At 39.3% G+C, this 16,811-nt stretch overlaps 1 protein-coding gene across 1 annotated transcript in view; it reads left to right on the forward strand.

Moving 5' to 3' along the window:
• Positions 1-16,811, forward strand: part of Pgm5 (phosphoglucomutase 5) — a 174,382-nt gene that overhangs the window by 99,691 nt on the left and 57,880 nt on the right. Inside the window, exon 7 of the mRNA XM_015492902.2 lies at positions 5,150-5,265. Coding sequence (XP_015348388.1) covers positions 5,150-5,265 — 116 coding nt within the window. The remainder of the gene's footprint in view (positions 1-5,149; positions 5,266-16,811) is intronic.

The raw sequence follows: 16,811 nt of genomic DNA on the forward strand, positions 1-16,811 counted from the left end.
TGGAGGATGGGAAAGGCAGCGGAGCACAACAGACACTAGGATGGCAATTTGTAAATCAATGGATGTGTAACTGATGTGATTCTGCAATCTGTGTATGGGGTGAAGGTGGGAGTTCATAACCCACTTGAATCAAAGTGTGGAATATGATATGTCAAGAAATTTGTAATGTTTTGAACAACCCACAATAAAAAATAAAAAAAAATAAAAAAAATGTAAAGGCCATACAAAATTGGCAAATATCTTCTCCTAGACTTATGTAGATGAGGGCTTTAAAAGGGGACTGAAAATTCTCTGCGTAGAAAATAGTATCATGGCCCCATCTTGATGCTTAAGAAAGGGACATTTTAAAATAGAACAAAGGGAGGGGGACTTGGGTCTTGTCCTCTTTAAATCTATCACAGCTTTCTTAAGTGGAATTCCAAGAGTAGCAGGATATGCATCTCATGCACTTGTTGTGAACAGTCAGTGTTCATTTGATTATTCTTGCAAATTCAGTCATTAATATGTATTAGTATTAAATGCTATCATCACACATAATGAGATTGTGCTTTGGGGCTGAGGATATAGCTCAGTTGGTAAGAGTATTTGTCTTGCTTGCACAAGGCCCTGGGTTCAATTCCTAGCACCACAAAAACAAACAAACAAAAAACAAAAATAATATTGTGCTTTGGGTAAATAAATATTTGAATTCCTACCATGGGCTTGCATTGTGCAGGTCACTGGAGGCACAAAGATGGAGATGTCAGCATCCCCACACTCAGTGAATTTTCAGGGTACTCTTAGGCTGTTTTTGTGTCTATCATCCTGTTTGTGCACACAAGAATAGGGTGATCTTCAGCTGGTAAAATAAAAATAAAGTGTCCTGCTTCTCAAATATTTGATTCTCATTTTGGCACTGCCCTAGTTCTCTAAGTTCTTCATTTCTGAAATAAATCTTTGTCTCAACCTAATAGCCTCATGAATTAATAATACCTGGAGAAATTCTCCTTTCTCAAAATGCACAATTTAAATGAGACATACAGGAACAAATTATATTTTTAAGGAAACTACAAATCATAAAATAGGAACACTTAGCCCCCTACTTTCTGTCTCAAATGGTGCTTCAGAAGATATCCAGATCTTTTCATCTGTGGGCCAGCCACCTTCAACACCAGTCTTCTAAGACTGACGGATTTGTCCACATTGAGCTAGCAGAAGGAGAACGTGGAGGCTGGGAAGTTTGGCTTTTAAAAAAAAAATTTAAATTTGTTCTTTTTAGTTACACATGACAGCAGAATGAATCTTGACATACCATATATACATGGAGTATAACTTCCCATTCTTGTGGTTGTACGTGATGCAGAGTTACACTGGTTCTGTATTCATAGATGAACATAGGAAAGTTGTGTCCAATTCATTCTACTGTTTTTCCCATTCTTATCCCATTTCCTTCCTTTCATTCCCTTTGTCTAATTCAATAAACTTCTATTCTTCCCTCCCCCTGGAAGATGGGAAATTTTTATAGCCAGATCTGAAAGGGAAGTTCTATTGGCTAGAACTCAGTCACATGACCACAGCTCTTTGCAAGGGAGGGTGGGAAGCAGTTGGGCTGTGTGAGGAGATGAGAGGGGGTGAGATGTTGACCACCTGGAAGGCTTTTCCCCAGGCTCTGTGATGGTTTGAATGTTTTTGTCTCTTTCAAAATTATGTTGAGAGTTAATGCCCTCCGAAACTCAAGTGTTGCCAATGTGATAGGATGAAGTGGTGGGTCTTTAAAAGGTGATCAGACCAGGAAGTCTCCTTCCTCATTACTGGAATTAAGGCTTCATGCTGTGTTTGGCTAGCTTGTCTCCCCATCTTCTGTCCTGTGAGGACACACAAGAAGACTCTCACAAACCAAATATGGATGCTACCTTGATCTTTGACTTCTCAGCTTCCAGAAGAGTAAGAGTAAATTTCTGTTCTTCATAAATTACCCGGTCTCAGGTATTATATTATAGCACCACAAAGTGGACCAAGACAAGCTTTATGATGACAGGGCATTTAAGATAGATTTTGACAGAGATTGGGAGAGGAGGGTTAACTTGGGTGAAATGAATGACATAAAGAAGGACTAAGCAGTATATAACAACAATAAAATGCGAAATTCAGTTTGTTAGGAGCATTGAACACAGCAGGTACTGTGGGAGAAAGTGAGGTTGAGACTGGGTCCATCCTAAAATCACATTTTTGGAGGTTTTGAAAGCCAGACTGAGGAGCTCACTTCCAGCATGTTCTTTTGGTTATCAGGGCTCATTTTCCCTTGTAGGAAAATTGTGGACCAGATTATTTTTTTTTTTCTTCATCCTCTGACTTTTCCTGGGAAACGAGTCCCCATGTTGACTCTAGCACACACAGAGAAGGGTTCAGACCCTCAGCAGGAGCAGCTTCATTTTGAGCTTTTCTATTGGAGGATTTTAGAGGCTCCAGGGACTTCCTGCTAGAAACCAGTCTATGCATGGTATCTGCCGAACGCTGTGTTTGGGATGAATCCCAAATTCTGGAGGAGGAGGAGGGAGGGGGAGGAATTCCTTTCAGACCCTAGGACACAAATGAACACATATCCAGGATCCTGGAATTTCATTACCCATGTTATCTTAGACTGCAACTGAGGTTCAGAGTTATAAAAGCATGCCCTTAAAACTCCAGTCACAGCCTGCGCCTAATGACCACCCAACAGTGATTAATTAGGAAGGGTGGGAACTGGGGAAATCCTTTCCCCTCCCTTCAGTCTTGCCAACTTGGCTCTGAACCTACAAGAATATTTTGGTCAGAAAATATATGTCCCCACACCCTCTACCCTCTCTTTCACCCTCACCTCTGCCCCCACATTGGACATTCTTTTTGGTAATCATGTGTATCCACATTTGCTGAGTTAATTTGGACCCAGGTTTTTCTATGCACTGTCCCTAGAAGGATTCTGTGGGATTTATTCCTCCTTCCTTGAGCTTCTGATTGTAAAATTAAGGACTCTGAAAATTAACCTTTGCTCTACAGTCTGGGGATGGTTTCTTTCATTGGTCCCACCAGGATGTAAGCATGATTCTCTGTTTTTCTTAAACCATTGAAAAAGAGAGAAGATGGAATCTTTGAAGTAACACCTAACCTACTAAAAGGTTCTTCTTTTCAAAACAAACTTGCAAGAGGTTTAGCACACAATTTTTAAATCTTGAACACTTTCCTTGTATTTGGGGTTTGTGGAAGGGAGGTATTCAGTTTCCTGGAGCAAAGGTTTCTAGGTACTTTTTTCCCTCTGTCTGGCCACATACTAAAAGGAATTGTTCTTAGGTTGTGCCCTTTATCCTAGGTGCCACTTTTCTCCTCTTCTGCACCAAGACTCTGACTGATTCCTTCCCTGACGCATTCTGCCCTCATAGCCGTCCAAGAATGAAGCCTTGCAGCTGGTGGACATTTGGTGTTTTTTCTCTTTAAGTTGCTCACACACTGGGAAGATAAAACTCTTCAGACCAATGCCTGGGATATACCAGCTCATTCCCTAGCATGCTTTGAGATTCATCTCCCTCCTGAAACACTAAGACATTTGGAGAGAGAACACGGTTGATGTAACCTGAGCAGAAATTAAATAGGCTTTGGTCCAAGTTCTAGCATAGCCTCTTACCTCTGTGGGACCTTCAGCAAAATACTTGACTGCTCAGAGTCTCTGAGCCTGAATTTTGACAGCATAGATTGGTTTTGGCTGTTTATGAATTTTACCACGATGTTATTGACTTTTTTTATTCCATGTTTGTGAGAATCAAGTTGTTCCATGAAGCAAAGTTTTTTCCCAATGAAATTTAGATGATTACATTATATATTACAAATTATTTGTCCTTTATTTGGTCTGTTTCAGTTATCATAAATCACTTTTGATGATGATTCTTATAAAATATCAAGTAACATGACATACTGGGTTCCCTAGGAAACAGCTCTGAGAGAAATTTGCTTGCATGAAATTTATGCCTTTCTACCTTCGAGATTAAAGTTGCCTTCAACATCAACATGGTTCATCAGCTATTACTGTAACAGAATATCTAGATAATCAACTTAAAAAAGGAAAGGTTTATTTTGGCTTTATAGTTTTCAGTTTATGGTTGGTTAGTCCCTGTTGCCCTTTGGGCTTGTGGAGAGTCAGTATATCATGATGGGAATGCATGGTGGAGGAAGCTGCCTACCTCATGGGTGGCCAGGAATTGAAAAAGAAAGAGACCAGCATCTCACAACCCTTTTGCAGGACGTGCCCCCACCTCTTTAAGGTATCAACACCTACAGTAGCACCACACCAAGGACCAATCTTTACCACATGGGCCTCTGGGAACATTTCAGATCCAAACTATAGCAAACACCTATAGGACAGTGAGAAAGTCACAACTAAGTGTTCAGTGGATTTCTGGGGAGCTCTGGAGCCAAAATGGCCCTACAGAGTTGTATCAAGTTGGGCAAGGAGGCAAGGCCTATGAACATTCCTCATTGACATAGGGATGGGAAAATGACCTTGGAAGAGACATTCTCTCTTTGGCAGAGATTGGGGGCCACATCTGTGAGCTGTCAGCTATCAACATTCCTAGGTGCTGGTGTAATGAGTAGTTCAGCACTAAAATGTGGAGAGAGCTGAAAGAGAGAGATTGTGTGTGTGTGTGTGTGTGTGTGTGTGTGTGTGCGCGCGCACGTGCACGTGTGTTGGCAGAGAGTCTATAAGTACTCCACCACAGCATCCACTACATACCATGGTAATTGCTACTTATAGGACATGGGTACATTTATCTTTAGTAGATAGTGTCATATAATATTCCAATATGTTTATATCCAAATATCATCTTAATTAACTTAATTTAGATTCTGATATCCCTAAGGAGACTCTTACCAAAAAGAAAGATTTAAAAAAGGAAATCAAATGTGAGAATATTTTATATCTTAACCTGTTTTGTATTGTGGAGAAAACAACATTGAGAATGATTGGAATAAGCTAGTTATCATTTTCTAAATTACAGCTTGACATCCTGAAAACTGTCAACGCTGACCAAGCTGTTCTGAAATCTAGTTATGGAATCAGTAGATCTTAAAGCCTACCTACCGTGCTGAGAAAAGAAAGAAAATGAGGTGTGTGAATTGAATTTCAAATTTCATTTTTCAGAGTGGCCAAATCAATGAAGATCCCTGTATATGAGACCCCAGCTGGATGGAGATTCTTCTCAAATCTGATGGACTCGGGACGGTGCTCTCTGTGTGGAGAGGAGAGCTTTGGCACTGGTAGGTTTGGTTGGGTTGAAGTAACTGGGGGTGGGGCCTGCAGCTCTGTGAGCCCTGTTTGGAGACCTGTGACCCTTCTGTGAATCAAAGTCTGGAGGAAGAATTAATTAGAGGGAAAAAAATCAGACAGTACGATGTATGCTATGATACCCACTACGTTCTTTTTAAACATTTCTCTTTAAAATTTTATTTTTTTTAATTTTTTATTGTGGGTTGTTCAAAACCTTACAAATTTCTTGACATATCATATTCGACACTTTGATTCAAGTGGGTTATGAACTCCCACCTTCACCCCATACACAGATTGCAGAATCACATCAGTTACACATCCATTGATTTACATATTGCCATTCTAGTGTCTGTTGTGCTCCGCTGCCTTTCCCATCCTCCACCCTCCCCCCTCCTAAAATTTTTTCTATTATGGAATTAAAAAAATAAATTCCTATGTGCCTATTACCCAGTTTCAACTATCATCAACTCATGGTCAGTCTTGCTTTATCTCTGTCCTCATCCACAAAGGGAGCCCACCTCCCTGATTATTGCAAAGCAATCCCCATGCCTTATTATGCTGTCCATGAATATATTAACGTGGATCTTTAAATATAAGGGCTCTTCAGAAAAAACACATAACGTCAGTATCATTATCACACTTAAATTTGTGTAAGAAATTTTTCTCTTTTTAGTACTTTAAAGATGTCATTACATTGTCTTCTGGCTTGCATATTTTCCAGTAAGTATGATATAAACCTTATCTTTATTCTGTATAAAGTACTGCTCTAGCTTCCCTTCTATGTCTGTTTTTATTTTTTATTTTCAACATGTAATTAAAAATTTTAATTGGTTATACATGACAGCAGATTGCATTTATGCACTTGGATATATCATACATCATGTGATATATTTATAATTTCTCATTTTTTCTGAGTGTACATGTTGTAGAATCACATTGGTCGTGCAGTCACATACATACATAAAGCAATAATGTAGGTTTCGGTCTACTATCCTTCCTATCCTCACCATCCTTCCCCTCTCCTCCCTCACTTCCCTCCACCTAATCTAAGGTAACTCTATTCTTCTCTAGTGCCCCCCACCGTGTGTGTGCGCACGCGCGTGCTTCACCCTGCTTGATGCTCTCCTGAATTCTTGAGTTGTCATTTATAAATTTTAGAAAATGTTCAGCCATTGTACTTTCAAATATTCCACCTTATTCTTTCTCTCTTTTCCTTCTCAGACTCCTGTTACACAATATGTCATATAATTTGTGACCACAGAAATTATATTGGAACTCTTGTGTGCACTGATCTGATTTTTTTGGGGGGGATTTCATTTTTGGTAATCTCCACTGGTATATTTTTAAATTCACTGATTCTTATTGTATTCAATGTGTTGATGGGTCTATTGAAGGAACTCTTCATCTGTGATATTGTTTTATTTCTAGAATTTCTCTTTAATTTTTTCAAATAGTTTTAATCTCTCTACTGAAAATAGAGCCATATATTTGTATATGTTGTTTGTCTTTTCCATTGTTTTATTTAACATATTAAACATGATTATTATACACACTCTCTCTGATAGTTCCAGTATATATTTCATCTCTGACTCACTCTGGTTCTGTTTATTGCTTTATCTCTTGATAATCATTTCTTTTTTCTTGCTTTTTATGCTTCTCATAATTTTTTATTAAATGCTGGATAGTTTGTGGATAAGAACAGTAGATACATATGCAAGTAAAGAGTACTTATGCCTAGACATGGGCGTACCTTTTCTTTTGGGGTATTAGGGTGGAAGGTTAAGTTAATCTAGTCAGGAGCTGAGCTGGGTTTGGGTTTTACTGTTTCTGTTATAAACATTATCGAACTATAGGCTTAAAATTCCTCTAGAAGTGGGATATTTTACTGGATAATAAAACTGGGGACCGCGTGCTGCAGAGATTTTTTAGACATTCCAATTTCATCCTCAAATTACGGCAGTGACTGCATCACTATAACACAAAATAGTGCTCTGTCACCAGCTTCTTGAGCCTTCTGCACTGGCAGCAACTTCTGCTTAGTATTGCTGTAGGATTCTGAGCCCAAGAAGTTTTCCCAGCCTTCCCTCTAGGGACAGATAGTTTTTTCTGCCCTTCATCCAGCAGCCTGGACTCTTGGGATGAGAGGTTTTCAGCCAGGGACTTGAAGCTTTTGTTTCACATGAGAAAAGGGTTGGGGAAGTAGTCAGGCTTGATGTTTGTCTTCCAGCACCAGCTGGTCATCTCCTACTGCCTAATGCTTGCACCAACAAGTCTCCCTTCCTGTTCCTGATCTTTATTGAGAACACTCAGTGGAGGTCGGTGGGAATGAACTTGAAAGTGTTTCCCTCATTTCTGGGACTTCAAGTGATTTAAGCTAGTGTAATTGGCTACACTTGACCTTTACACATTCTTACTCGATTTCTTATTGTCTTCTTGTTATGGTGGCCTCCTCGTTCTCCTGCGCTCTGCCAAAGGTGAGATGGTTTTTGTGGAACGGCTTGTCACTTTTTAGAATTTGCTTTTAGAATTTATTGCCTTGTGATGTTAGATCTCTGATGAGTTTCTGTAGATTTCCTGGCCTTCTCTTGTTGCTAGGATTGCAAAACTATCTCTTGCAAATTTCTGTATTCAAAACAGAGTACAGAAATGGAACTGCAAACATAATTTCTTATTTTTTCCATTTTCTTTCTCCTCTAACCTCCAACAGTTTGTTCCTATTAGGAACCAAAAGATCTTACTGTGTAAGTGGTTAATATGTCTGTTTAAGTCTCTCTCAATTTGCATTTCTCCACTATACATTTTCTCCTTCTAAATTATTCACTGAAGAAACTGGGTTACATGTCCTAAAGAGCTTTTCAATAACTTTGATTTTTGATGTTTCTATCTTCATTTTCCTTTCCAATTCGTTTAGTGCTTATATAAAGAGAAAACATTACTAAACTACTAATATGCTTTTTTCCCCAGTTAGTACATTGTTATTATAGTAGTTTATTTCCCAAAAATTCCACTTTATCTTGGATGTTTTTTTTTAAGGTATACAGCCATATAATCTATTACCAATTTTTTTTTGTATTTTTAAATTTTTATATCTTTTATTTTATATTCTTGTTACATAGCTATCACCTTGAAAATAATATTAAATAGTAACTGTGATAGTTCATAATTTAAATGAAAATGGATTTTGTATTTTGCCATCTATTTTAATCATTGATTTCGAATTGGAACAATAATAGATTCATGCAGATTAGCTTTTCTATTCCCCCCCTTTTTTTTTTTTTAGAATTGAAGAATTTTTTACTAGTGTTGGAAAATGTCCCCAAGCTTTCAAACATTGTCATGCATAATTAGTAAAATCTAAAAGTAATTAAGAACATAGCTTGCTAAATAGTGACAGGACATTAGATTAAAATTCTTTTTTTTAATTTAATTTTTTTATTAGTTGTTCAAAACATTACAAGCTCTTGACATATCATATTTCATACATTTGATTCAAGTGGGTTATGAACTCCTATTTTTACCCCGTGTACAGATTGCAGAATCACATTGGTTGGTTATACATCCACGTTTTTACATATTGCCATACTAGTGTCTGTTGTATTCTGCTGCCTTTCCTATCCTCTACTATAATCCCTCCCCTCCCATCTTCTCTCTCTACCCCATCTACTGTAATTCATTTCTCTCTCTTGTTTTTTTCCCTTTCCCCTCACCTCCTCTTATATGTAATTTTGTATAACCCTGAGGGTCTCCTTCCATTTCCATGGAATTCCCCTTCTCTCTCCCTTTCCCTCCCACCTCTCATCCCTGTTTAATGTTAATCTTCTTCTCATGCTCTTCCTCCCTGCTCTGTTTTGAGTTGCCCTCCTTATATCAAAGAAGACATTTGGCATTTGCTTTTAAGGGATTGGCTAGCTTCACTTGGCATAATCTTCTCTAGTGCCATCCATTTCCCTGCAATGCCATGATTTTGTTATTTTTTAGTGCTGAGTAATATTCCATTGTGTATAAATGCCACATTTTTTTAATCCATTCATCTGTTGAAGGGCACCTAGGTTGGTTCCACAGTCTAGCTATTGTGAATTGTGCTGCTATGAACATTAATGTAGTTGTATCCCTATAGTATGCTCTTTTAAGGTCTTTAGGGAATAGTCCAAGAAGGGGAATAGCTGGGTCAAATGGTAGTTCCATTCCCAGCTCTCCAAGGAATCTCTATACTGCTTTCCAAATTGGCCGCACCAATTTGCAGTCCCACCAGCAATGTACAAGAGTACCCTTTTCCCCACATCCTCGCCAGCACTTGTTGTTGTTTGACTTCGTAATGGCTACCATGCTTACTGGAGTGAGATGGTATCTTAGGGTGGTTTTAATATGAATTTCTCTGACTGCTGGAGATGGTGAGCATTTTTTCGAGTATTTGTTGATTAATTGTATGTCCTCCTCTGAGAAGTGTCTGTTCAGGTCCTTGGCCCATTTGTTGATTGGGTTATTTGTTTTCTTATTGTTTAATTTTTTGAGTTCTTTGTATACTCTGGATATTAGGGCTCTATCTGAAGTGTGAGGAGTAAACATTTGTTCCCAGGATGTAGGCTCCCTATTTACCTCTCTTATTGTTTCTCTTGCTGAGAAAAAACTTTTTAGTTTGAGTAAGTCCCATTTGTTGATTCTTGTTTTTAACTCTTGTGCTATGGGTGTCCTATTAAGGAATTTGGAGCCCGACCCCACGAGATGTAGATTAGAGCCAACTTTTTCTTCTATCAGACGCAGAGTCTCTGGTTTGATATCAAGCTCCTTGATCCATTTTGAGTTAACTTTAGTGCATGGTGAGAGAAAGGGATTCAGTTTCATTTTGTTGCATATGTATTTCCAGTTTTCCCAGCACCATTTGTTAAAGATGCTATCCTTTCTCCATTGCATGCTTTTAGCACCTTTGTCAAATATAAGGTAGTTATAATTTTGAGGATTGGTCTCTGTGTCCTCTACTCTGTACCATTAGTCCACCCGCCTACTGAGAACCTTATTAGAAATAGCTGTTAGTTTATCATGTGCCTTGTTTGATTTAGTGACATATTAATATATTTTTTCCTTTGATTATGTGAGTGTAATGAAATAAGATCAGTTTTCTGTTATCAAACCATACTTGAATTCCTGAGAATAAATCCTCTTGGGTTGTGCTAAAACAAAGAGAGGTTTTCAGCCAGGGACTTGAAGCTTTTGTTTCACATGAGGGAAGGGTTGGGGAAGTAGTCAGCTTAAAACCACTTTAAGCAGTCAGAATGATAGTGTTTCCAGCCATATTGGACTTCATGAAGGAACTCATGGGACATTTTCTACTCTAACCAAAATCAATTAGACCTTAGCAGCATTACCATTAACAGTCCAGGAGAGACTGCATGCCTCCTTGTTTCCTTGGACAAAAAGAGACTACATAAAGCTCTCCAAGTACACTGTCTGAGCTCAGAATGTGCAGATGGCAGCTCTGCTTCAGACAGCTGAAGTTGCTAAGACCTTTTTTTGATAAGGCCTAAGAAATAGAACAAGTTCCTTCCTTCGGTGTACTGAGTGCTTATACCAGAAACCATAACTCAAAAACTCAAAAATTATAAATTGTATACAATAATTCTGATCACTTATTGGTATAATAGCACAAACCTAGCAACTGGGGTGATAACCAGGTTATCCTTTCCTCTCTGTCTTTTGTAAGCCTTTACTGAGTGCTTAAAAAATATCATGTACTTTATAATCTCTTAAGTTAAGGGGGTAAAATATTACATGTGCAAACTATGTTATACCCTTAGTAGGAAATATTTGCTTACTTCAATAGTAATAAATAGACATTTATTCAGTGTTTCCAGCATATGAGGTACTGTATTGGATAGTGTGGAGAATACAAAGGGAAGATCACACCCTTAAGAATAATAAGAAAGATGCACAGATGACTGATCTATAAAGCAGAAAGTTTAAAGTGCCACAATAGAAAAGTAGAAAGTAGGCTATGGGAGATAAGAAAAGGAGAAAGTCCTTTCAGACTAGGGGTTTAAAGAAGATTTCATGAAACAAATGGAAGTTAAGTGAATGCCTAAGGAACGGAGAGCATTCATACACAAACAAGGCCCTACCTGATAGAGTGATGTCAAGAAAGGAGGTGGGCTGCTGGGTGCAGGTGTGGGAGGCTGAGGCGGGAGGATCATGAGTTCAAAGCCAGCCTCAACAACGTAGAGAGGCCCTAAGTATCTCAGCAAGATCCTGTCTCTAAATAAAATATAAAAAAGGGCTGGGGATGTGACTTAGTGGTTAAGCACCCCAGGGTTCAATAGCTGAACCAAAAAAAGAAAAAGAAAAAGAAAGAAGGTGGGATGGGCATGGTGGTGCATGCCTGTAATCCCAGCAACTCAGGAGGCTGAGGCAGGAAGATCACAAGTTCAAAGCCAGCCCTAGTACCACGCCCCCCCCCCCAAAAAAAAAGAGGTGGGAGAATAGGACATGTGTTGTAAACAGCCAGTTGCTTGATTTTTCTAGGGTAGAGTTTTTTTTAAAGATGGATTGAGATTCCTCTGGGAGGGGTCATGAGATTAATATAATATCATGAACTGCTTTAAGAAATAGTTTAGAAACTATCAGAGGGCATTGCATTTAGCAAAAATATTGTTTTGCAAATTTTATTGTGTATATAATCCATACACATACACGTGTGTGTGTGTGTGTGTATGTGTGTGTGTATGTATGTAGATAGCAGGTCTTTTGGCAAATGTATTTATTGTAGGTCATGGTCAAGAAGACTAAAGATGATGGATCTACAGCAGGGATCAGCAAACTTTTTCCATGAAAGGATAGTCTAAAAATATTTAGACTTTATGGGCCAAAAGGCCTCCTATGGTCTCTGTCATAATTATTCAGCAATACCATGAGAACACCAAAGCCCCCATAGACAATACCTAGACACATGACCATGGCTGTGTTCCGATGAATCAGTAGTCCTCAAAATACCCACAAGTCCAGATTTGGTCCAAGGGCTAAAGTTTGTTAACCTTAATTTGTAGTGTGGGGTAGTAGAAAGAGTATCAAGAAGCAGGAAAAGCTGGAAACATGGTAAAGGGGAGGATTTTGAAGCCCTTTGCCTGTATGGCGTAGACACTGACCCCAACTCAACTACAGTAGGCACCCCCTGCGCAGAGGGAAGGTCATGTCGCAGACACTTCTCAACAAGCTTTGCTTTCAGGCAGTTATACTGATTGCACTCCAAGCTGGATTGGAAGGGAGGTTTGAAAGCCTTTTACTGGTATAGTTGTCCATCATTTTTCCTTTCAAGGAGCACAAGAGATTTTTCAGTGTATTTAGCTTTAAAAGTATCGCTGCCTCTGCCATTTGGCAGGTGAAAATAACTGTAGCCTAATTTGATAGATGATGCCTCTGAGCCCAAGGCATAGTTCAGTGACTCTCCCAGGGTGTCCAAGCCTGGGAAAGGCCTGCACGTGCTTAAATTACAGCAGAACTAAAAGACAGGTCTCCTGCCCTGCAACGTGTGGTGCTTCCCACGGCACTGATCAGTCTTTCTGAAGAAAGCAGTGACAACATCCATCTCTCCAACACTCAGCGGTACATGATAGCTCTGGAGCCCGAAGGAACTGGACTCCTCAGTCTCAGCAAGAGAAATGGCTTTGGGTCCTTGCACTGAGCTTCCTTCAATGCCAAATCCTGGACAGGCTCTGAGCTGGCTGTGTCAAAATCACAGGGAAGCTTGTTAAGGTACAGATTTTCTATCCTACCCCAACTTTGATTCCCTGCAGGGTGGGACTGCGAATCTGCATTTTAAATAAGTGTCTCCAAGTACTTCTGAGTTTCAGCCAGAAACAGGAAACATGGCTCAAGTGAAAACCAGTATTTTTGTTTTTCAGTGGGATTGTAGCAGGAGTGTGCCTGGGGTGCCATACCAGGTTTGACCTGGGCAGGACAGAGGCACAGAAATTGGAGGCTGAAGTCCTCATTCAGGACCCTTGCCGCCTACTCTTGGTCCAGCCAGATGGCCTCTCTGACCCTCATCTCCAACTTGTAAAAGTCGGCCGCTCATAGGAGCTCTCTGTCTTAGGATGTTTTCAGAATCAAAGGAGCAAATTGTAAGGAAAATGGAGAGATGGCAAAGTATCTAGCCCCAAGACTGGGGTGGAAGCTTCTAAAATATAGCCAAGCTTTCCACGTGGAGGCGTTTTCCAGCATCCTTGGGACACTGAGCTGTGTACCAACCAGAAATGCACAGTTTAGTGCCAAGAAAGCTTCAAAATGTGAATCTTCCTCAGGCTTAGGAACACCAAGCCTTTGCCCAGGGCCAGGTCCAGGAGCAGTGAGATATCTCCTGAGTGGAAATATCCCCTGGCAGCATCGTGAACTCCCACAGTGCGCCAAGGCAACAGGCTGGTGGCAGGATCATGCTTCTCTCCTATGGAAAGCTCCAGGTCCTAGACAGTAGGAAACTTTTGTTCATTGTATTATTAAGGAACCAAGGTCATTTAAGAAGCTAAGTGATCTTTTGTGCTAGTACCAGGTATTCACCCACTTCCTGGGAAGGGCCTTGGAAAACTGCTTTATAGAAGGAAAGGAAAAGGCTTTGTCAATCATCAAATTTAAATAGAAGACTGCTCATCTAAGTGGCATTCTGGTTCCAATTTTAAAGGAATCTGGACTTGTTCCCATATACAGAGAGGATGTACTAAAATACTAAAATTAAGATCCAAAAAACCAAAAACTTTTAAGTTTTTTCTTTTGCATTTTTTGAAAATGTTCCATTGGTTTCATTGCTGACATCAGTTTTGTAAGAAGTGATACCATTTGGGGAGTATATGAATTGTCATAGACCAGAGCTTGTCCCTTTACAGGTAACTCTGAGGAATTGTTCTTTTGGTGAAAGATTGGAAGATCTTCAAATTTGGCCACCATCTTCTGAAGTGCTACAATACTTAATATATATTTTGAGCAAACTAATGTCAATAGCCCTACAAGTCTGCCAAATAAATCAGGCAATGAAAAAAATGTTTATTGTTTTCCAAGAAAGTATTCAAGATTTTATTTAAATGAGCCATCTAGTATATGCTTTTGTATACAATTTTTTTTTTCTTTCTAAAAGTTTGAAATTGCATCTAGGCCTCCTGACACTAACAACCAGTTCATAATTATCACAACAAATATTTTCACTGTGAGTTCTTGAGTATTGCATAGTGCTCTTAAATTGGCTGTTTTCATGTCTGCTCAGGTTTTAGCACAATAGAAAGAGGCACAGAGTATGTATGTATCCATGTCATAGGAAGTCTTGAGTATCTTTCTAAATTTTTAATATCTGCTGGATTCTTTTGCTCACTGTACAGATATTGTAAATACCCTGAGAACAGGGACCATGTCTCTCTCATTCATTCTCTCTCTTGGTATATGGGTAGATCCTAAGTATGCATTTGTAGGATAGATGGAAAGAAAAAAGAAGAGAGGAAGAATTACGTTTTAGTATTTCTTTCTTGCATTATTAGTAGTAAGTTATATTTTTATTCTCAAGTGGAAGTGTTCCTGAAAATCTGGGCATTTTAGTATCCTAAGATTTAGGAGGACTCATAATAGCAAAATCACACAAATATAGGCATGTTTTAAGGGGATGGAGAGGGATGTTAGGGATTATGATAAAAATCAGAATTATGTAAAATTTGAAAAGAAAGTTTTGATATTTTCAATCATCCTATAGCTATTAGCACAATTTAACGGCTGACAAAATGCTTCTAGAGAGATCTCTTCTCTTAAAACCAGTGTCAATAGATATATTTTCAAAGTTATTTGTAATTTGTGGTTTTACCATGTTCATGGCTTCTCTGCAGTTGCTGACGTTAACTTGGAAATAGTTATGTTCGACAAAGGGCTAGGTTCCAGCTTCAGCAATTTCTTTTTTGGTATGTACTAAATTCTTACTGTTCTTAGAATAGTCATTCTGTGCTCTATTGTCTTATAAGTTTTTATTATTGACTTAAGGTCCAGTTACCTTGTGAAAGAACATTTTATTTCCCCCAGTAGTTGTACAGTTTACAACACCCTCAGGGCTGTGCCTCTTTATTTGTATTTCATATGTGAACTGCACACAACCTGATTCCAGATTGGCTTCACACTAGTGCAGTGGCACAATACTAAATAGCTTTAAATTCCTCTTATTTATACAGCTATTTTATTTGTTATTTATATTTCTCAAAGTTAAAAAAAAAAAGAGAAAGCTTTAGTTTATTTCCTATTTTGGTGGTCATTAATTCTACACTCTGACAGTTTCATTTCTGCCCATTCTGTGAATTTCAGATTATCGAGGTCCTGCCACATTCCTTTCCTTCTTTGTGGCCAGTGTGTGTAAATGTGGCTGGGTTACAGAAGTGGGGTGAGGAGGTCGTGATGACAGCATTATCAGCACGGGGAGAAGAGTTTCTCTGCGGGGCTGTTAGAAATGGGTTGTGTGCACGTGTGCAATTCAATCTAGGCTGGGTAAGAGTGCAGAGTTGCTGTGATTGACATCCCCAAGAGCCTCCTTGTAAAGCTGGAAAACTGAAACTCCTTTCTGGACTCTCTGCAAACTATCAACCCCTATTCTGGGAAATAGCTCCCATCTGGAGCAAGAAGAATGTCTCCATCATATCGTTTTCTTGGGGTCTTCGTGGTTCCAGTTCCCTCGACCTTTCAGTTAATCCTCCACGGCAATGAGAAGTGGCAAGAGGGAATGTTGTGTGAACAGAAACAAAGGAATGAGCCTCTGAGGCTGTGTCAACTCTTATCAGTGCATTCTGGGACTGAGCGCCCTGGAAGGTCATGGCCGTTGGTCACAGATTGAGGACTTCCAAAGAGACTGAGCATTTCTTCGCAATCTGCTGAAGAATTTTTAATAAGAAGGTCTGTCCTTTGGGATTTCTTTGCAATCACTAAAATTGTGCTTGGAGGCTTCCTAACTTGCATTTGGGAAATGACTCGACATTAAGTGGCCACATTAAGAAAATAGAGTACAATGACTGCAGAGTAACAGGTCTTTACTTTGAAATCCCCTGGAGAGCTTTCTGGCTCAGCATATAACCTGTCAGGGAAAAACTCTTAGTAGGTTCTGTTGTTCCTGTCAGCCTTAGTGACAAAGGAATGGAGTGGGGTACATAAGTTAGGAGACCCCACTTTCTATGCTGGCATGTTCCTGCAGGGGAGGTGTGTGGGCTGGCTGGCCATGAAATTGTTCAGGTGGTCCTTCCTCTACCACGATGGTCGATTGCCTAGGTCATGTGTTAATAAAGTAGTGCTAATATACATTGTTTATTGTGTACCTCCTATGTGATAGATACAATGCTTAGCACCTCCTGTGCTTTATTTCACTGAGTTCTCTCAAAAATGAGCTGCTTTAATGATGAAGTCACTGAGGCTTAGGGAGGAAGGTAAAGTTACTGGCTAAGGTCATATTGATTGAGGCAAATTGAGCCCAAATCTTCCTGGCTTCCTGACCTCTGCTGCTGCTGTGTAAGGGAGTGCTCACACATCTTTCTGATTCTTTTGT

Source organism: Marmota marmota, unplaced genomic scaffold (assembly GCF_001458135.2).
Source record: "Marmota marmota marmota unplaced genomic scaffold, marMar, whole genome shotgun sequence".
Taxonomy (NCBI): domain Eukaryota; kingdom Metazoa; phylum Chordata; class Mammalia; order Rodentia; family Sciuridae; genus Marmota; species Marmota marmota.